This window comes from Lagenorhynchus albirostris, chromosome 11 (genome assembly GCF_949774975.1).
Source record: "Lagenorhynchus albirostris chromosome 11, mLagAlb1.1, whole genome shotgun sequence".
Taxonomy (NCBI): Eukaryota; Metazoa; Chordata; class Mammalia; order Artiodactyla; family Delphinidae; genus Lagenorhynchus; species Lagenorhynchus albirostris.
The window spans coordinates 58,480,276-58,503,220 of record NC_083105.1 but is presented as its reverse complement, the minus strand read 5'-3'; the positions used below and the strand labels follow the sequence as shown (position 1 = coordinate 58,503,220).

The 22,945-nt window shown below is 39.0% G+C and overlaps 1 protein-coding gene and 1 pseudogene across 1 annotated transcript in view; one reads left to right on the top strand and one right to left on the bottom strand.

Moving 5' to 3' along the window:
- Nucleotides 1–3,830: 3,830 nt before the first annotated feature.
- PTGES3 (prostaglandin E synthase 3) overlaps nucleotides 3,831–22,945 on the bottom strand; it is a 32,703-nt gene continuing 13,588 nt past the window's right edge. Inside the window, exons 4-10 of the mRNA XM_060167038.1 lie at nucleotides 11,363–11,476; nucleotides 11,141–11,210; nucleotides 10,493–10,591; nucleotides 8,200–8,289; nucleotides 6,206–6,268; nucleotides 5,294–5,318; nucleotides 3,831–4,992 (exon numbers count right to left, since the gene is read on the bottom strand). Coding sequence (XP_060023021.1) covers nucleotides 4,973–4,992; nucleotides 5,294–5,318; nucleotides 6,206–6,268; nucleotides 8,200–8,289; nucleotides 10,493–10,591; nucleotides 11,141–11,210; nucleotides 11,363–11,476 — 481 coding nt within the window. The 3' untranslated portion in view covers nucleotides 3,831–4,972. The remainder of the gene's footprint in view (nucleotides 4,993–5,293; nucleotides 5,319–6,205; nucleotides 6,269–8,199; nucleotides 8,290–10,492; nucleotides 10,592–11,140; nucleotides 11,211–11,362; nucleotides 11,477–22,945) is intronic.
- LOC132528730 (heterogeneous nuclear ribonucleoprotein A1-like) lies at nucleotides 16,688–18,172 on the top strand (annotated as a pseudogene).

Below are 22,945 nucleotides of genomic sequence, written 5' to 3'. Positions count from 1 at the left end.
ATACAGGATTAGAATAAATCCTTTCACAACCCAAATCTCATTCCCAGAAATAACCACTAAAAACGTTTTGCACACATCCATTACTTTCTATCCATTCCATGTACATAAAACATGTGCACTTCCAATTTTTAGAAACTTCAGTGGAAGCACACTACAGAAAGCTTAAGTTTTCTAATCTTTATGTTTTGGAGAACTTTCTGTGTCAGTACATTTAACTTTATTGACTGCAGCTACACCTCATGCCATAAAAATGTGTAATAACTTATTTTACTCCATTAATGGTTATTTGGATTGTTTCAAATGGCTATTACATGCAGTACTGAATGAAAAAAAGGATATCTTGTAAACATCTGAGTACACCATCTACTACTACCTTTAGATTCCTAGAAATAAAATGCTGGCATAAAATTATGTTCGTTTATTTTGGGGCCATGCCACAAGTCTTGTGGGATGTGGGGTTTAGTTCCCCAACCACGGATCTAACCCGGGCCCTATGCAGTTAAAGTTCAGAATCCTAACCACAGGACCGCCAGGGAATTTCCTAAAATTATATTCATTTAAATGAGATTCTGCCAAATGCCTTCTAAAACATTTTGCTAATTTCCCAGGTTCCCAGAATCCTTGCCGAAACTTTTTTTTAAAAATGTGCCTAAAAATTTAAAAAAAAGGGCCTAATACTAAATGTATGAAATTACTTGACTGAAGTTGCATTTCCCTAATTTCTAAGACAATACTTTGTCATTTTTATTTCTTCAGTGAATTACCTATCTCTACCTTTTGCCCATTCTTTTCTACTGACTTGTCATGATTAGTGCTCTTCAAATGCTTTGTTCAATGTTGTAAATATTTTATTCAAGTATATCACTTACTTTTTAACCTAAGTTACCTTTTGATGTCTTTTTTTTTTTTTTGGCCACACCACGCGGCTTGTGGGATCTTAGTTCCCCGACCAGGTAATGAACCTGGGCCCTAAGCAGTGAGCATGCGGAGTCCTAGCCACTTGGCCAGCCAGGGAACTCCTGACCCATGTTACTTTTAATATTAGATTTTCTTTTTAAACTTTCCTTTGTAGCTTTTACATTCTGTATCATTCTTGGAGGATTTCCCCCTATCATTAATAAGAATTTGAATTTTTTTTTCAGTGAGTGGGCCAGGAACCACCAGCATCAGAATCACCTAGCTCTGCTTTATCTATGGTAATCACTAGCTATACGGGATTAAATTTAGTATAAAATTAAATATTCAGTTTTCAGTCACACTAGCCACATTCCAGATCCCTAACAGCTCTATGCAGCTGGCAGCTACTTTATCAGACAATGGAGAGGTACAGAACATTGCATCACAAAAAGTCACATTGGATGGAGCTGATACCTCAGCAGGACTAATTCAGAATCTGCCTTTTAGATCTAAGAGAGAAGATGTCAAACTTCAGCACACATCAGAATCACCTAGAGGGCTTAAGGCAGATCACTGGACTCTACTGTCTCATTTCTCATTTAGTAGGTCTGTGCGGGTGCCCGAAATTTATGTATCTAACAAGTTCCTAGGGGAGACTCATGCTGGTAGCCGGGATCATACTTCAATCGTTGTCAAGTATCAGTTAAATTGCAAATTCCTGGGCCCCACATCACCTACTATACGAAAGCCCATCTGAGGGCTGGGACTGATGAATCCACATAGTCGCATGATTTTGATTGTCCGAGAACCACCAAGGTCTAGTTCTACGGAAAAAACTAGAGCTATGAGGCTAATTAGTTGTGAGAACAAAAAAAAAAAACCAATGGTTGAGGGAGGGAGGTATACTCCTCATGGAGGGTGTTAACTGTATTGGAAGCAGCTTTACAGCTATCACCCCTAAACTTGTGATGAGATACAGCCACAGGAATGTGGTGCTAAGGAGAGTATGGAAGTCAAGGTCACTGGATTTGAGGCTAAGAAATTTAAGCTAGAGTTCTGGATAAGTTCTTCACGTAAACAATGAAGTTATCCAGGCTGACACTATAACTTGTAAGCAAATATTTGGTTTCCAGTTTAGAAAACATTTAAGTGTTCAGAGCAAAGCATGACAGGCAGTATATATACAAGTTATCATCAAATCCTATTTGACATATCTCTGGCATCTCTCTCCAGTTCTCAATGCCAGAGCCTAAATTTACCCTTTTACATTTCACCGTTTCAATTACTGCACTAACTTGTTTCCTTACGTCCAGGCCCACCTGCAATACATTACCCATGCAAAATGTAGTAATAAGTATGTACTGAGTGTTCAACATACCAGGTGCTGTCATCAGGCTGGAGATTTAGTTGTACATCTTTCACTCTCCTAGTAGAGGAAACTACCAACTAATAATCAAGTGTGGTTAATGTTTCAGTTAAGTCCACAGGCCTTACAAGCCTACCAGGATAAAATAAATAATTTAGGAGCTAAGAGTAGGCCTTAGACAAGGTACCTGCCTCCCCTCTTCCAAGCCTTTATGTTCTCAAGGTTGGTATAATGCTGGGTGAGCCACGCAGAACAGCATTTGATGTTAGAATACGAGTGAAGTTCATTATCACTCATTTCTTGTCAAAAGAATTCTTGCTAAATAGAAAAAACAAAAACTTGCACAAAACTGAATGGGTAAATAAAACCTTCATGCTACTTGTAACAACTAATCACCTTGCCCTCTTCCTTGGAGGTAATTTAACAGTTCAGGAAGTTGAATATAGCATCTTTATCACCACATGTCAAAATAGACAAACTGTAAGAATAGATGCTGTCTCTCACTCAAACTTAAAAACTCACCAAATGATCCTCTCCCCAGTGACTCTCTTTAAAGCAAAAGTAATTACAGTTTAGATTTTCGATACAAGGCCAAATAAATAGTTCTCCTTCAGTTTTGGCCTGTCAATTCACCTTTTGGCATGAAGTACTTTAACTTAGAGGGATCAGACACCATTCACAAGACTTTGTACCTGACAGCAATAAGGGTTAGTGAAATCCCATTCAAGTGTCTGAGCACAAAATAGGTTTTAAAAATTGTAAGAATCTTAAGAAATAGGATGAAATCAGAAACCCATCATGCTATACTTTCTTAATGCTATAGCCTAATGGCTGGCATTAAGAAAATCCTTAATGAATCTTTTAACTTCCAGAACTGACATACAAAAATAGTTCGAGAAAATAAAACTAAAAATAGAAGGGTTTTTTAAATTTTAAAGTTTTTCCCTGAAGCTAAGCAGTACACTATCAGGCATACTGATACCTTTGGTATGCTCCAGAGAAAGGAGAACAAGCTTAAAGTAATTTTTGAGAAGTACGTAAGTCCAAACATACCTCCGAATGTGGAAAAACCTAAGGCTCTGAGGAAACTGCATTTCCTTAACAGGACCAGAACCCAAGTTATACTTCTGTAACATAACAAAACAGAGTTGACTGCCAAGTGTTGTTATGCCCACAGTCCCCAAAAAGTTAAGATTTTCTAGTTGTGGCATTTCAAGAAAATGGTCTTGAATATTATTTGGAACACTCATATACTTAACAAGGGAAGAAAAAAGGTTGTGTTTTCCCTTCAATCTAAATACTCTATCCATATCTATTACTACACTTCCCATCTCCCAAGTTTTTGTTCACTATTTGTCCTGAGGCCAGCCTATGATGTGAGCTCCCTGAGTTCACAATTACCTGAAGGGTTAATCTTTGTATCCCCCCCAGCACTTTAACACTGCCTGTAACACAGGTCCAGAATGACTGACATAAGGAAGTACTGAAATACGAAGCAGTTCTATGCTATGACAAATACGCAGTAGCTGGAAGGAATAAAAAGTGCCAAAATGCGGAAGCTCAAAGATTTAGAGGAGGACAACACAGTTAGTTTTATTTCAATCAAATCACAACACTTTCTTTTCCAACTGTTGCAAAGTGCAGCTACAATTTCCTGTTACAGATTCACTTTTAAAAGGTTTTCTGTGACATTACAGCAAGCCTCATTTTTTTTTCCCCAAACAGAGGAATATTCCCAAATTCTTCCTCAAGCAAAAATAAAAACTCCATTCCAGTAAATGGCAATACATGAAATTACAGTAAACCAGACACTTGAAAGGATAGCCAAGAAGTCTTCCAACAGTTTATTAGAAAGAATGTAGACATTAAAAAAACTCCCCACTGTCATGAACATAAATTGAGGTTTTCAGCCCAGGTACAAGCTGAATCAAAAAAAAAATAATAAAATAAAAAATCCAATAGTGTATTAACATTTTTTTCACTCATTTGCCATACTGACAGTGCAAATACAAATTTGGTCTAAATGTACAGACTCAAGCAACAATGTACAGCCTTTCTTCGTCCTCCATGCTAAGAGATGTAAAAGTTTAAGGGTCAAACAATACCAAATGTACAGGCTTCAAAACCATCTAAGTTAGGGCATTCACTAGTTTTAGCTAAGATACATCTGGAACACTGACAAGTGATCACTTACGAACAATAATGTGAAGTAAATTTTTTGAAAAATAAAACTTTAGTGGAACAATCCTGAAGGATATACCAGAGGAACAACATGTTACCAGTTTAAAGTATCAACCAATTTGTTTCAGCCACTTTTGAGTCCATGTTCTAAAATCTAAAATTTACTTTCCCTAAGCCGAAAGCTTCCGATCATGTCAGTATCTATGTTATGAAGTAAAGGAGACTTAGGTGAAATGTTTTTTATTTATCACAACTGCTTTATCAATTGCCTAGGACCTCAACAGCATCATGGGAATCTGGGAAATGTTCATGCATAAGGTTATTGCCTTAGCTGACTTAAAATTGCCCCATACAATGGTACATATCAACCCTTAGTGAAGCCTTTAAAAAAACAAACAGGTTGAAAAATGGGTTAAAGGAGGCAAATACAGAATCTGCCTTTAGAGCTATCAACTTAGGAATTCTCTCAATTATGAAATCTTGCAGAAGTTATTTTTCTTTCTCAAAATCCAGCGATGACAACATTCCTTACTCCAGATCTGGCATTTCTGAAAGGATTTTTAAAAGATTAGTATAAATTACAAGGGAATAACCTAACAACTTCAAAGTTTTACAATAGGAAAAAGCAGCCACCAAGAGTTGTTTCCTAGAGAATTGTCTTTTTTAAAAAATTTGAATCTCAAATCATTCAAATTTCTGCTTTAGCTATTTTTTAGAGGCCATAAAGAAACAATCATGTATCTTCCAAGAATTTTAAACAGGTTAATTAACTTTACTTCTCTATTTTGAGAGTTCGGTCTCTGATGTGAAATATCACTGCGTAAACATACTTTTTACAAAGATACTTACTTTCATCATCACTGTCTTGTGAATCCTGCAGAAAGGAAAATTTAAAAAGTTACCAAGTTGATCAAACATTCCTCTGCTAACTGAACAGTTTGCACCGTAAAAAGCTGAAGCACTGCACTTTTGACTAAGGTAGCAGATATATCAATCTTTGGTTAGATATAATCTTTGGTTTGGTGGTTATATCCATCTTTGAACTTAGCAATGGACTTAAGAACAGGTTTACTTAAGACAAACAGACATACAGCTGAGGATCTATCTTCCTATAAGATATATGCCTTTTCGTGGGAATTGAGCCCACCCTTTAAATCCCTTCCTATCAACCAGACTGAATCCTGGTATAAAATAGTTTCTCTTCTCTCTTGGCATTCAATGGAAGAGGAAAATGGCTCAATATGAAGACCCCTGGAATGACAGAAGACAATGAACTCTAATCCTAGCTGGGGAATTGTCTAAGTATCTTCCAAACTACACTGAACAACTTTCTTAAAGATGTTAACAGGATGCCAGGTGGGGAAATGTTGAGAAGAGTGGTCTAGTATATCCTTATAGATTCACAACATCCATCTGTTTACTATACGTCTCTCTGACCAACCCTGATGTTAAAACCTGTTCAACTTTCTTTGTCAAAATAATCCCTAAACTGTTAACTGAGTAAGGCATATGTCTCTATAAAATAGTAATTTTGAATTATAAATCTGGTGCCTTGAAGAATGATTCAGGGGACACCTGTTTCCTAGTAGGCATCCATCCCTCAAAAATGGGCACATTTAAAAAACTGGTTTTCCTTGTAATATTTTTTAGACCATTAAGTGGCAAAAAAAAAAGGAGCAATTTTGAATCTACATAAAACAACCTGAAAATACATTGTTTCTTAGTATTTAAGTAAACATAGAAAAGAACTTATAGACTTACATCATCTGCTCCATCTACTTCTGGTAAATCTACATCCTCATCACCACCCATGTTGTTCATCATCTATTTGAAGTGTAAAAATTAGTTTTTAAAATGATGTTAAATTAAGCCCTAAGTATTAGGTTGCACGCTCCAGAATAAACCTTAAGTCTGTCATAGGTTTCCACCAATTTAAAAAAAGAAAAAGAAAAAATAAATCAAACTATATATTAGGTACCTTCCTTTCTGGAAAAGGTAGATTATAGGTAATTACATAAAATCCTGAAACCTTGTAGGAAGTTAAGAGTAAGTTCTCATTGAAGAAAAATTATTAAAATTCATCCAACAAGATATATATGTATAATGTAGAAATTAAACACCACAATCCTGAATAGCAGTCACCTCTGGTGGCTAAGAATGAGATTATTTGTACTGAATAGTTGTAAAGTTTTGTATCTTCAACTAAGTGGCATGTGTATTATGGTATTTTCATTGTAGTTTTAAAATATTGTGAAGAACCAATAAATAATTTAAAATAAAGTCCTCTCGGCTGATTAGCTGGCATAAAAGGCCTGAATACTGAATCAAAGGCTAAACACCAGTAACTAAGTTACAAACAGAAAATAAACATAAACCTTGAAAGAAAAGATACACACTGTGGAAAACACCGTTGTATACTTACAATAAACTGGGACCAAAAGAGCATACTTATACATAAAGTACTAATTTCCCAAATTTAGTTCTTTCTGATCATAAAGCAAGCAGTATATTATTTAAAGAGGAACAAATAAGCAGACTAAATAATATGAGATGGGGACTTCAAAAATACATGCTTACCTGGACTTCAGAGTTAGAAGGGGCCTTAAAATGATACCTACTCAAATCTCTCAGTATAAAAATTCTGGGCATCAACTCTCGAATAATATGAGCAAGTAGTAAAGAGTTTTCCTACATCTGAAAGCACTAAATACTGGTTAAGTTTCTTTGAGCAGGAAAAATGCTCAAAAGGTGCCAAGCTCAATGCTAGGTACCGAGATGCAATGGCAATAGACACAGAACTGAATACATTTGAGAGCTACTTAGGAAATATAAACAAAATACAGACAGCAAAGACAGCAGTTAACGTTATACTGGATAGAGAGAATCAGTGAAAGAGAACATTGTTAAGAAGTTATGACTTGCACAGCTGGGTAAATGGTGGCATCAATTACTACAGTAAGGAGTAGCATGGTTTAGGAGAATCACATGAATACCATTATCTCCCTTCTCTGTTTTGAAATCAAGGTGCCAGAGCCATATGAGGAGAGATGTTAAATAAGCAGTTGCATACATGAAGCTGGGCACTTACTCCTTTTAATTCTTTGTTGTCAAAGAAGAAACATAAAAGTATAGGCAAGATTTCAAATCACAATGAGAGTATCTTCAACTTACAATCTACCATTTTCTTTTCTGATCAGCTTTACTGCAACACATTTAATAAGGTCTAGTCTACCTAAGAGAATCTCAATGATTTTTTTCCCTTTGGCCACGGCAATATGTATTTCAGTGACGTCCTGGAAAAATAGGCTTACTTAAAATCCTTTCCCTGATTTTGCAACTAAAATATCCCTACACACCACTCATTGTACATATCTCATCGTGATTCTTGTGTTTAAAGGTTTATATTCATATTACATGGCTCCAAAATGCAAGCCAATTACTACATTCATGCTCCTTAAAAAAAAAATCTGTTCCAATGCTGGAATAAAAACTAACTGTGCTGCACTGATTGTATGGTTTATTTTTTTGTCATTATACATCAACTTTAGAACACTAATTTTTAAAAATTCATAAAGGAAGGTTAAATGACCATTTATAAATAACCAAATCTTATTTGGTTTTCTGCAGAACAGTCTTGAAAGTAAAATAGTAAAATAATGCATGTCCTAAATATCACTGTCTTTAAAACCAAATTAAATTGATTACACAGAAATACACTGGGAGGGAGGTGGAAGAATGCATTTAAAAGAACTTACCTCAGAGAAACGATCAAAATTAGACATGTCTTCATCTGAATCATCTTCCCAGTCTTTCCAATTATTGAAGTCCACACTAAGCCAATTAAGCTATAGATCAATACAAATATCACCCTATGATTAGGTTACCTTGTACTCTTTTAGTGTGTACCTAAAGACTATTTTTTTTGAGCTGTGGGTTCATACTAGTGAGGCATGGCATCAGCACACACACACACACACACAAAAACTAGAAAAACGTAATAATGGTAAGTATAGTTTCATGAAGCTGCTTTCACAGTTGTCAGAAACAAACCTACTTTTGGCACTTCCCTGGTGGTGCAGTGGTTAAGATTAAGAATCCGCCTGCCACTGCAGGGGACACAGGTTCGAGCCCTGGCCCGGGAAGATCCCACATGCCTCAGAGCAACTAACCCCATGCGCCACAACTACTGAAGCCCGCAAGCTCCAGGGCCCGTAAGCCACAACTACTGAGCCCACGTGCCACAACTATTGAAGCTGGCGGGCCTAGAGCCCATGCTCCCCAACAAGAGAAGCCACCGGAACAAGATGCCCGCGCACTGCAATGAAGACCCAACGCAGCCAAAAAAACAAAAAGAACAAAAGAACCTACATTTTAAAACAAAAATTCACTGGTAGGAACTATTCAAATTCAGATACTTGATTAATTTATTATTTTTTAAATGTCACCATGATATGCTCCAATGCAGCATCTGAGTAATTTATACTTCTAAGCAAAGTCTGCCTCTTGAATGCAGAAGAGTCTGCATCTATTAGTGACTATCTTATTCTGACCACACTTGGTATTAAGTTAAAGCTAATAAACCTCAAAGTAGAGGAAAATATATAGAACACAAGGCCTTAATATTAATAGTACCTAGCTATGAAACAAAAACACTATATTCCTTGTACCAATTTTTTTAAAAAATGTAAGTTTCAGGTGTATAACACTGTAACTCAACACCTGTATACAACTACAGAGTGATCACCCTCCAAGTCCACCTATCGTCTATCACTATACAATTGACTCCTTGTACCCCTTTCACCCACCCCTCCAACCCTTTCCCTACTGGTAACCATCAATCTGTTCTCTGTATCTGTGAGTTTTCATTTCCTTATGCTTTTTAAAATTAGGTTTGTCTTTTTCCTTCTGACTCATTTCACTTAACTTATTACCCTCAAGGTCCAACCATGTTGCTGCAAATGGCAAGATTTCATTCTTTTTTAATGGCTGAGTAGTAATCCACTGAATACACACACACCACAGTTTATCCAATCATCCATCAATGGATACTTTGGTTGCTTCCATGTTTTGGTTACTGTAAATAATGCTGCAATGAACACAGGGGTGGCATACATCCTTTCCAATTAGTGTTTTCATATTCTTCAAATAAATACCCAGAAGTGAAATAGCTGGATCATATGGTAGTTATACCCTTAATTTTTTGAGAAATCTCCATACTGATTCCATAGTGGCTACACCAATTTGTAATCCCAACAACAGTGTACAAGAGCTCCCTTTTCTCTGTATCTTCTTCAGCATTTGTTATTTCTATTTTTCATATTAGCCATTCTAACAGTTAGGACATGATTATCTCACTGTGTTGTTTTTTTTTAAATAAATTTATTTATTTTTGGCTGCGTGGGGTCTTCGTTGCTGCGTGCGGGCTTTCTCTAGTTGTGGCGAGTGGGGGCTATTCTTTGTTGTGGTGCACAGGCTTCTCATTGCAGTGGCTTCTCTTGTTGCGGAGTACAGGCTCTAGGCATGTGGGCTTCAGTAGCTGTGGCACGTGGGCTCAGTAGTTGTGGCTCACGGGCTCTAGAGCACAGGCTCAGTAGTTGTGGTGCATGGGCTTAGTTGCTCCGAGGCATGTGGGATCTTCCTGGACCAGGGCTCGAACCCATGTCTCCTGAATTGGCAGGCAGATTCTTAACCACTGTGCCACTAGGGAAGTCTCTCACTGTGGTTTTGATTGGCGTTTCTCTGATAATCAGTGATGAACTTGGGCCATGGCAGTGAAAGCTTAAAATCCTAACCAGTAGGCCACCAGGCAACTGCTCTGCCCATTTTTAAATCAGGTTTTTGTTGTTGAGTTGTGTGAGTTCTTTATATATTTTGCATATTAACCTCTTATCAGATACGTGACTTACAAATATACTTTCCCATTAAGTAGGCTGTCTTTTCATTTTGTTGATGGTTTCCTTTGCTGGACAGATACTTTTCAGTCTGATGTCAATGTATCTTTAATTACTTAAAAATACCAAACTTTCAAAGAAAGAAAAAGGAACCTACCTTTGCCCTTTCTTTCGTTAACCTTGGCCATGACTGGCCAGATTCTCCTTTTCGTAAACAACATAAAATTGATCTGTCCGTTCTTTTATGCTTCGAATCCTAAAAACAAAAATAAGCGCTATCACACCGTTTATATCTCTGGTATTACTACAGGACACAAAGTAGCTGGTTATTTGTCATTTCTCCTAATTTCTTTCCCTACACTTTCTCTAAACCCTGAAACAATCCCTAGACTACTGAAGATTTCATAAGCTATCCAATTGCAAAAAACATTTTTCCTCCCCTGCACAAGGTGAATAAAATAAAACGTTAAAAAAATTAACTAAATATTGTACAATCATAGAACATACTTAGATCTATCTATGCTTAAATAAGACAAGCCTTAAGAGTACAGCCCTTACATCAACTACACAATTTAATTTTTAAAAGATAAAAAATAAAAATTAAAGAAGTATTGCCCTGAGTCCAAACAATAACAAGAACAAAAAGAGTATCCAGAAAAGTAGTTACAAGAGGGAAAATAATGCAAAATATATACTTATTAGCCTCTGAACTGTTAAGAATTAGTGCTTATCTCTAAAATGAGTACTTAAAGTATGTCCATTTCCTTACAATTTAAATTGGGATTAAAGCATCAAGACTACTTACATTTGGATCAATACAGTGAAAAAGATCAATTTCATTTAAATGTTTAAAATTATCACTTCCTCCAAGACAACTGTACCAAAAAAGAAAAAGGGAAAAAAATGAGTCTCTTCAAAGAGGTAAAGATTAGTAGTATCTTCAATGAAAACACAAAACAATCAAGCAAAAGTTATTCAAGCTGCCTGAAACAAGTCTTTTACCCAATGATGTAAAATGGTAATTTACCTGAATGTAAGTTTGGATTTTTCAAAATTTACATTAACATCTTTACTGTCTTCAACACAAAATTCAATGAAGACATAGTCCCTTCGATCGTACCACTTTGCAGAAGCAGGCTGCCTACAAAAAGATAAAATTAGACAAAGTTAAGCTGAAATTCACTATTTACAAACCTCCAAAGCTTAGCATGTAAGTAACATACTTCTGTTCTCCCTCAGAGCATTAATTATTTTGAGGCAGTTTACTGCAATTTCAAACATAAACTACATCTTTTTCCCTAACAGCTGCAGTACAAGTTAAAACGCAATGATACGGACTCCCCTGGTGGTACAGTGGTTAAGAATCCTCCTGCCAATGCAGGGGACACCAGTTCGATCCCTGGTCCGGGAAGATCCCACATGCCGTGGAGCAACTAAGCCCGTGCTCCACAACTACTGAGCCTGCGCTCTAGATCCCGCGAGCCACAGCTACTGAAGCCCGCGCACCTAGAGCTCATGCTCTGCAACAAGAGAAGGTACTGCAATGAGGAGCCTGCGCACCGACGAAGACCCAGCACAGCCAAAAATAAACTAAACAAACAAACAAAATGCAATGATACAAATTTCATCATAGAAAAGATTTAAAAAATGAAACAAAATGCTCACTGGAGTTAAGCATTTAGGTAGCCCTGTCAAAATTTGTGCTACTCCTTTATAGCCCTGCTCTTAAGAATTCAACTCCACAGAATTTTAAAAACCAGAACTAGGGGACTTCCCTGGTGGCGCAGTGGTTAAGACTCTGTGCTCCCAGTGCAGGGGCCCCGGGTTCCATCCCTGGTCAGGAAACTAGATCCCACATGCATGCCACAACCAAGGAGCCCGCCTGCCGCAACTAAGACACAGTGCAACTAAAATAAACAAACACATATATATTTTTAAAAAATAAAAATAAAAATCTGAACTAATCCATTGTCAACTCAAATACAGTATTCAACATTTCTACTTACCATGTTAGGAACTGTGGGGGGAATTTTTTTTAAGTATGAGAAATGACAGTATTTGTCCTCAAAAGAGTTCTCATTTGGACTGTTCTGGCAGTCCAGTGGTTAAGACTCCAAGCTTCCACTGCAAGGGGCAGGGGTTCAATCCCTAACTGGGGAACTAAGATCCCGCATGCTGTGCAGTACAGCCAAAAAAAAAAAGTTCTCATTTGCAGCTGACTATATAAAGCAAAGCAACCATTTTTTTTTTCCTGGGCAAAAATATCTTCCTTATGATTCTAAATAATGACACTAGATAAAAAATTAAACTTTATAGTCCCAACTGTTAATCTGTATCTGTATCCAATATATACTTATACTAGAAACAACTTGGAATATTTGCTTTTTCCTTATTATTCACCAGCTCCTATCCCTTGCAATAGACTCCTGTCTTCTTCAATGTTAGCTGCCTAAAGCTCTATTCATCCATTAAAATTATGTTTTAGAATATAGCTAAAAATCTAATAGAAGCAAATACAGTCAAATGTGGTTAATTAACAGGCAATAAAGATTATACATGGTAAATACTTTGAAAAATTTCCTTTGTCATCTTTAAAACAAGTTACTTAGATAAATATTTACATATGCATAAAAATTCCAAGAAGAATTCACACGCACACAAATGAACAGCATCTGCCTCTAAAGAATGAACCAGAAAGATGAGACAAAGTAGAGCCACCTCATTCTCAACTATTTCAATTATTTAAAAAAAAATAAGCATGTAGGGCTTCCCTGGTGGCGCAGTGGTTGAGAGTCCACCTGCCGATGCAGGGGACACGGGTTCGTGCCCCAGTTCGGGAAGATCCCACATGCCGCGGAGCGGCTGGGCCCATGAGTCATGACCGCTGAGCCTGCGCGTCCGGAGCCTGTGCTCCGCAATGGGAGAGGCCACAACAGTGAGAGGCCCGCATACCGCAAAAAAAAAAAAAAAAAAAAAAAAAAATAAGCACGTGAGGGGCTTCCGTGGTGGCGCAGTGGTTGAGAGTCCGCCTGCCGATGCAGGGGACACGGGTTTGTGCCCCAGTCCGGGAGGATCACACATGCCGCGGAGCGGCTGGGCCCGTGAGTCATGGCTGCTGGGCCTGCGCATCCGGAGCCTGTGCTCCACAGTGGGAGAGGCCACAACAGTGAGAGGCCCGCCTACAGCAAAAAAAAAAAAAAAAAAAAAAAGCATGTGCTGCTTTGATAATCTAAAAATCAAAGTTACAGGAATTCTTTGTATTTTTTGAAACTTTTCTGTAAACCTAAAACTTCAAAATAAAATTTAAAACCAATTGGTTATTATATGTTCAAACACTACTCATAAATCAACTTAAAGGAACTGTTTTGCTTCCAACCTCTGAACTTCCCAACCCTGAGGAGTAGCAGTTTAAAGTTCTAAAGTTACAGCCAACTGCTCATCAACATTTTCACACAACTGTTAAACCTGACTAGTCATACTCTACTCGAAAACACTGATATCAGATCTGAAATTAAAAATTACAGATGGGGCTTCCCTGGTGGGGCAGTGGTTGAGAGCCCGCCTGCCGATGCAGGGGACACGGCTTCGTGCCCCGGTCCGGGAAGATCTCACATGCTGCGGAGCGGCTGGGCCCGTGAGCCATGGCCCCTGAGCCTGCGCGTCCGGAGCCTGTGCTCTGCAACGGGAGAGGCCACAACAGTGAGAGGCCCGCGTACCGCAAAAAAAAAAAAAAAAAAACCAGGAGGAAACAATTAGAGTCTCTCTCTCCTTGGCCAATGACAATTTGAAAGGATGACTGCAAACTGATCCAAATACACAAAATATAAATACTCCAGTTTATATTTATTAAAGAAATGTAAAACAAACTACCCACAATTCTAGATCACCAGAAGATGCTACAACTCCAATTCTTTACAAAAAGGCAATTAAAGAGAAAGAATAGGCATTTATCCTTCTTTCCCTTTATGAATCTTTATTCATGATACCTGAATAGGGCCAGTTCATGAAGATCAGCTTTGTGTGAAATAAAACGTGAGGAGGAAAAAAAAAAAAATCACCATTTTGCAAACTTTAAGCTGATTTGGCAGTGTTCATCAATGAATGGGACCATTAACAATGATTAGATGAACAGCAGATAAAGAACTTATGATCTTAGCATCACTAAAAGTGGGACGAGACATTCACTTCCTGATTTGATCAACATGATATATTCCACAGTAAACGTAATTCCAGTCTATAGGAAATATGAGGAAAAGAAACAAGTTAAATCGTATCACAAGAAGTGAAAAATTCAGAATACTGTTTCTTAAATCAATGGCAGAAAAGAGGGGGGTACTGCTCTAGATTAAAAGAAACCTAAGAGTTATCAAAGAAGTGCAATTTGTAAATCTGGTATGCATCTTGATTCAAACAAACTAAACATAAAAAAGATTACTGAAACGGTGGAGACCTAGATATGGACAGAGTATTAGATAATGTGAAAACCGGTGGAGACCTAGATATGGACAGAGTATTAGATAATGTGAAAACCGTTAGTTTTGTTAGGTGTGAAAGGCACTGTTTTATGGAAAACAAATGTCCATTCAAGATTAAAAGGGAAGTACATGGAGTCTGCTTTAAAATAACTAAGGAAAAAGGGCGAGATAAAGCAGTGTGGCAAAGGCCTGTTGAATCTGGTAGATGGGTAGATGGGGATTTATTACATTCATAATACTTTTCAAAAAATGATATTAAATGGTTTCGGCATGGAATGCTTTCTTCCTTTAGAGCAACCCAGTCTAACTGTGAAATTGTGTTATTTAAAAATTTAAAAAGAGGGACTTCGCCTGGTGGTCCAGGGGTTAAGACTCCGTGCTCCCAATGCAGGGAGCCCGGGTTCAATCCCTGGTCAGGGAACTAGATCCCACATGCCGCAACTAAATATCTGGTGCAGCCAAATAAATAAATATATATATTTTAAATCCATTGGGCAGAAGAGGAGGGGAGTAGATAAAATAAGAATGACCCTGTACTGATAATGGTTGTGACTGAATAATGGGTACATGAGGAATTCATTGTAGTATTCTACCTTTCCTGTTTGAACAAAAAAGGTAATAAAGCTGAGAACAATTACCCTGATTTTTTTCAAATTAATTTTTATTGGAGTACAGTTGACTTACAATGTTGAATTAACCTGATTATAGTGAGCAGATTCTTCTCTCAATATGTTTACAAATGGCTATTTCAATAAACTCTGGTAAAAATGCTTTTCTAGCCGAATTTAACAACATAATCTGAAAATACTTGATAGTACTGTTTACCTTGTTAAAATCAAGTTACACATTAAGAACCTATAGTAGGGCTTCCCTGGTGGTGCAGTGGTTAAGAATCCACCTGCCAATGCAGCGGACAAGGTTCGAGCCCTGGTCCGGGAGGATCCCACACGCTGCGGAGCAACTAAACCCATGCGCCACAACTACTGAGCCTGTGCTCTAGAGCCCGCGAGCCACAACTACTGAGCCCACATGCCACAACTACTGAAGCCCACGTGCCTAGAGCCCACACTCCGCAACCAGAGAAGCCACCGCAATGAGAAGCCCACGCACCACAACAAAGAGTAGCCTCTGCTCACCGCAACCAGAGAAAAGCTTGCGCGCAGCAACGAAGACCCAATGCAGCCAAAAGTAAAATAAATTAAATAAATTAAAAAAAAAAAAGAACCTATAGTAATGGAGAAGGAGCACATTAATGGCGATCTGGTATATAAGCTCTTTAGTTTCTGTTCGTATCAAGGACACTGGAACCAGGGAAGAATCTTTCCTTTCCTTGAATTCACATTAAGTAATCTAGATTTATATCACTGTCATGGCCTGAAATCACATCCTAAATTCATATGTTGAATTCCTAAACCGCCAGTACCTTAGGATGTGACTGTATTTGTAGAGAGGATCTTTAAAAAAGTAAGGTAGGGCTTCCCTGGTGGCGCAGTGGTTGAGAGTCCGCCTGCCGATGCAGGGGACACGGGTTCGTGCCCCGGTCCGGGAAGATCCCACATGCCGCAGAGCGGCTGCGCCCGTGAGCCACGGCCGCTGAGCCTGTGCGTCCGGAGCCTGTGCTCCACAACGGGAGAGGCCACAACAGTCAGAGGCCCGCGTACAGCAAAAAAAAAATAAAAATAAAAAAATTAAAAAGTAAGGTAAACTTAGATCTTAGGGTGGGCTATAATCCAATATGACTGGTGTCCTCATAAGAGATTAGGACAGTTACACGGACCCAGAAGCAACCTAAATGTCCACTGACTTTCTGCACGTGGACGCCGCCAAGTAAGCACCATTGACATCTCCTCCCTCCACTGCAGTCAAGTCTAAGTCAGTTACCCAAAGAGCCCCAACATCTGCGGAAGCTCTTCACTGGAGGTTTGAGCTTTGAAGCAACCAATGAGAGTCTGAGGAGCCATTTTGAGCAGTGGGGAACGCTCAGAGATTGTGTGGTAATGAGGGATCCAAACACCAAGCGCTCCAGAGGCTTCAGGTTTGTCACATATGCCACTGTGGAGGAGGTGGATGCAGCCATGAATGCAAGGCCACACAAGGTGGATGGAAGAGTTGGGGAACCAAAGAGGGCCGTCTCAAGAGAAGATTCTCAAAGACCTGGTGCCCACTTAACTGTGAAAAAGATTTTTGTTGCTGGCATTAAAGAAGACACTGAAGAACATCACCTAAGAGATTATTTTGAACAGTATGGGAAAATTGAAGTGACTGAAATCATGACTGACCGAGGCAGTGGCAAAAGGAGAGGCTTTGCTTTTGTAACCTTTGATGACCATGACTCCGTAGACAAGACTGTCATTCAGAAATACCATACTGTGAATGGCCACAACCGTGAAGTAAGAAAAGCCCCATCTAAGCAAGAGATGGCTGGTGCTTCATCCAGCCAAAGAGGTTGAAGTGGTTCTAGAAACTTTGGTGGTGGTCGTGGAGGTGGTTTTGGTGGGAATGACAACTTTGGTCATGGAGGAAACTTCAGTGGTCGAGGTGGCTTTGGTGGCAGCCATGGTAGTAGTGGATATGGTGGCAGTGGGGATGGCTGCAATGGATTTGGTGGAATCCAAATTGGTGGAAGCAATTTTGGAGGTGGTGGAAGCTACAATGATTTTGGAAATTACAACAATCAATCTTCAGATTTTGGGCCCATGAAAGGAGGAAACTTTGGAGGCAGAAGTTCTGGCCCCTATGGTGGTGGAGGCTAATACTTTGCCAAACCACGAAAGCAAGGTGGCTATGGTGGTTCCAGCAGCAGCAGTAACTATGGCAGTGGCAGAAGGTTTTAATTACTGCCAGGAAACAAAGCTTAGCAGGAGAGGAGAGCCAGAGAAGTGACAGGGAAGCTACAGGTTACAACAGATTTGTGAACTCAGCCAAGCACAGTGGTGGCAGGGCCTAGCTGCTACAAAGAAGACATGTTTTAGACAATACTCATGTGTATGGGCAAAAAAACTCGAGGACTGTATTTGTGACTACCTGTATAACAAGTTATTGCAGTTTCTGTTCTGTGGAAAGTGTAAAGCATTCCAACAAAGGGTTTTAATGTAGATTTCTTTTTTTTTTGCACCCATGCTGTTGATTGCTAAATTTAATAGTCTGATCACGATGCTGAATAAATGTGTCTTTTTAAAAAATGAGCTGTGTAAAGTTAGTCTACTCTGAAACCATTTTGGTAAACTACCTCAACAGTGTGAAGTTAGAGCTCCTTCAGGGTGATGCCAGGTTCCATTCAAAATTTATTTACAACCTGCTTTGGTGGAAAAGCTATTGCCTTCAGAAACCTTGGTGTAGCTGAACTGACAGTTACTGCGTTGTGACCTGGAGTTCACCGTGAAAAGGGTCACCCAAGCAAAGTCATGGAGTTTTTTGGTTATTAATATGATTGTTGGCACATCCTATGCAATATATCTAAATTGAATTACAGTACCAGATAAAGTTATAGATGGGAATGAAGCTTGTGTATCATCCATTATCATGTGTATTCAATAAACGATTTAATACCCTCTTGGGGGAAAAAAAGGTCCATCGACAGGAATGGATAAAGATATGGTACATATATACAATGAAATATTACTCAGCCATAAAAAGGAACGAAATGCTATTTGCAGAGATGTGGATGGACCTACAGACTGTCATACAAAGTGAAATCAAAGAGAATAATACCATACAATATCGCTTATATGTGGAATCTCGAAAAACGGTACAGATGAACTTACTTGCAAAGCAGAAACAGACTCACAGATGCAGTGAACAAACTTATGGTTACCAAGAGAAGGAGATGGGACGAATTGGGAAACTAGGATTGACATATATACACTACTATGTATAAAATAGATAACAAATGAGAACCTACTGTATAGCACATAGAACTCTACTCAATGTTCTGTGGTGACCTAAATAAGAAATCTAAGAGTGGATATACCGTATACGTATAACTGATTCAATCTGCTGTAGAGCAGAAACTAACGCGTTGTACAGCAACTATAATCCAATAAAAATTGAAAAATAAATTAATTAAAAAGAGAGAGAGGGCTTCCCTGGTGGCGCAGTGGTTGGGAGTCCGCCTGCCGATGCAGGGGGTGTGGGTTAGTGCCGCAGAGCGGCTGGGCCCGTGAGCCGTGGCCGCTGAGCCTGCGCGTCCGGAGCGCTCCGCAGCAGGAGGGGCCGCAGCAGCGAGGCCCGCATACCGCAAAAAAAAAAAAAAGAGAGAGAGAGATTAGTACAGTTACAGAGGAAAGACCCTGTGAAGAAGACAGAAGCCGGCCATCTGCAAGCCAAGCAGAGGCCTCAGAAGAAACCAACCCTTCTGACACCTCGATCTTGGACTAACACCCTCCAGAATTGTGAGGAAATAAATTTCTACTGTTTAAATCACCCAGTCTCTGGTACTTTGCTATGGCAGCCCCAGCCAACTAATAAAATCATTTACCAGACAATAAAAACAAAATTAAATGATCCTAACCTGGAGCCAAAAATGGTTTTTATATTTTTAAAGTTGTGAAAACAAAAATGTGAGACAGATATTTGTGGCCTGTAAAGCCTAATATTTACCAAGTGCCCCTGATCTAAACCGTCTAAAAATACAAGGGGGGGAAATCCTACACTTAACCTGAACGGTAATAAACACATATATTCACTCATTTGAAAGGAAAACCAAGTGTTTATGAAATCACAACTCTTTTCTCCTGTTAACTCAGAGAAAGGGTGATTTTAAACTCTAGCTCCTAAACTATGTTGGATTCGTGTCTATAGTCTTATACAAACACTGGCAAAATCCCAAACTACTGTTCAAGTCTGTTAATTCATTTTAATAGTAACATACCTATAAACGCAAAAACTTTTTCACCTCTGCATACATTATGTGAATAAGCCACTACTTATAACAAAATAATACCCAAAATCTCTGAAGTGGGACATTCCAAGTTCTTCTGACAAGTTCTTCCAAGCTCAATGTTAGGGCTATGTCAATTCGAGCAACTAAACTTTGCATAACCTAAAATTCTCCTCTGTAGTTTTGACTAAAATTTCTTAGTTTGTCTTAAAATGACAGAGTGGAAACCACATTTGTTCCCAAATACCATTTTTAATATACTAGAATCTCGTGCATTTTAATTCTAATTTGTAGAAAATTACAAGCACCTCTCCCTTAAAAAAAATGAATGCACCATGGACTTCCCTGTTGGTCCAGCAGTTAAGACTCCGTACTTCCACTGCAGGTGGCACAGGTTTGATCCCTGGTCGAGGGAAGTTCCACATGCTGTGAGGTGTGCACCGCCCCCCAGAAAGGATGCACCAGTGCAATGACCTTAATGCATGCCCTCCAAATTCATATACTGAAATCCTAATGCTCTACAGGATGATATTCGAAGGTGGGACCTGAGAGGTGTTTACTACTAGATCATGAGGGTAGAACCCTCATAAATTAAAGTCATGCCTTAGGGGCTTCCGTGGTGGTGCAATGGTTAAGAATCCACCTGCCAATGCAGGAGACATGGGCTCGAGCCCTGGTCCAGAAAGATCCCATATGCCGTGGAAAAACTAAGCCCGTGTGCCACAACTACTGAGCCCACGTGCCACAACTACTAAAGCCCGCGTGCCTAGAGCCCGTGCTCTGCAACAAGAGAAGCCACCGCACCGCACCAAAGAGTAGCCCCTGCTCGCTGCAACTAGAAAAAGCCCGTGCGCAACAACGAAGACCCAATGCAGCCAAAATAAATAAATAAAATAAATTTATTTAAAAAATAAATAAAGTCATGCCTTATATATAAAGAGGCTCCAGAGAGGCCCCTAGCCCTTTCACTGCTCCAGAGGGGCCCCTCGCCCCTTCCACTACTATGAGGACACAGCAAGAAGCTATGAACCAGAAAGTGGGCCCCTTCACCAGAAGGTGACCATATTGGTGCCTAAATCTTGAACTTCCAGACTGCAGAATAGTAGACAATAAGTTTCTACTGTTGATGAACTACCCAGTCTGTGGTATTCTGTTACAGCAGCCCAGACTAAACCAACCAGCAAAGCTACATGGAAAAAATTTGCTAAAGAACATTTCCAGGTTATTGCAGTTCTTTTGATAGTTTACTATGTGCAGGACAGATTAAATTATTAAAAGACAATTAGGACACACCAAGCCTTTTATGAACTGGTAGGACAAACATATCATACATAATTCCAGGTAAGTTCATAAAGCTTAAGGTTAAAAACCAAGGTCACAGACATCCCTGGAGACCATGGAAAAGAGTTTATTCTGTATCTGGGTAGTTTAAAAAAAAAATTAATTATAGCTATCATCGCTTTAGAAGTTTGAATATCTTGAGAGAGAAAAATTCTGTATCTAATAGAATTCTACAGCATATGTCTTGTCTCTATAACCAATACTACTGTCAAAGCTCCAACATCTTTATTTTCTTTGTCTCTCAGAATTTCCAATGTTAAGAAGTTTTTGTAAGGGGAATTCCCCTGGTGGTCCAGTGGTTAAGACTCTGAGCTTCCACTGCAAGGGGGCGAGAGTTGGATCCCTGGTCAGGAAACTAAGATCCCCACATGCTGCAGAGCGCAGCCAATCAATCAATCAATAGAAGTTTTTGTAAGCAGGTACTCTGGACCATTATACAGCAAACATGGAAAATTATGAGGTCTGCGTGCCACAACTACTGAAGCCTGCATGCCACAACTACTGAAGGCCGCGCGCCTAGAGCCCGTGCTCTGCAACAAGAGAAGCCACCGCAATGAGAAGCCCCCACACTGCGGTGAAGAGTAGCCCCTGCTCGCAGCAACTAGAGAAAGCCCATGGGCAGCAACAAAGACCCAATGCAGCCAAAAATGAATTAATTTGTATTAAAAGTTAAAAAAATTTTGTGAGCTCTGTGAGAATTTAGTGAAAGAAAACATTTTTACTATTCAAGTGAGAGGCCTACAAATCTTAGTTAGTACCATAATAATTCAAATTTGGCTTCCTGAAATGCACAGTTTAGCTCAACCTCATGGGATACGTATATATTACATGCTCGTCCCATAGAATCACACAGGATTCCACATCATTTTGGTGTTTTCCCCCCAGAAATCATTAAGAACTGTCATGGGACTGTTCGATCAAATTAATTTTTTTATAAAGAAGTTTTAACATACACAAATGAGACATATGATCAATATCTCAATTCTTACTCTGAAACATTGAGAAAAAATTAGAATACTATTATTTGGTCACTAAACATTAGGCTCTTCAACATATAGACAGGGAATTCCCTGGTGGCTCAGTGGTTAATAATCTGCCTGCCAATGTAGCGGACGGGTTCGATCCCTGGTCCTGGAAGATCCCACATACCATGGAGAAACTAAGCCCATGTGCCGCAACTACTGAGCCTGCGAGCCACAACTACTGAAGCCCGCATGCCTAGAGCCCGTGTTCCGCAACAAGAGAAGCCACTGCAATGAGAAGCCCGCGCACTGCAACGAAGAGTAACCCCCATTTGCCGCAATTAGAGAAAGCCCGCGCACAGCACCGAAGACCCAACGCAGCCAAAAATAAATATTTTTTTAAAAACCCCAAAAAACAGACAAATATACTGGGGAAAATAGCAATAACAACCTTTTAATAAAAATGCTCTACTTTTGGGACTTCCCTGGTGGTCCAGTGGTTAAGACTCCACACTCCCAATGCAGGGGACACGGGTTCGATCCCTGGTCGGGGAACTAAGGTCCTGCATGCCGCACAGCGCAGCCAAAAACTAAACACAAAAAATGCTCTACTTTTGTAAAAATATTTAAGACTGCAAAATGTGATACAAGGATGCACTAAATGACAATCTTTATGATAAAGCAAACATTCTTAAATCTATTAGGTTTTATCTTCAACTAATGGCCTCATACAGAAATTAATCAAGCAGAAAAAGTGTAAGTATTAATTTTTGATTGGAAGGCCAATTTCTTTAGATTTAAAAAAAATGGAGGGGAAAGAGAAAGAAGGGTAGAATCTCTTAAAGGAGAATTTATGGTAATCATCAGTTAATTAAGAGAAAAAATCAGTCTGACCAAATTGTAACTAATAAGCTAAATATTCCCAAAATAAACATTCTCAAAATAAAGGGCTC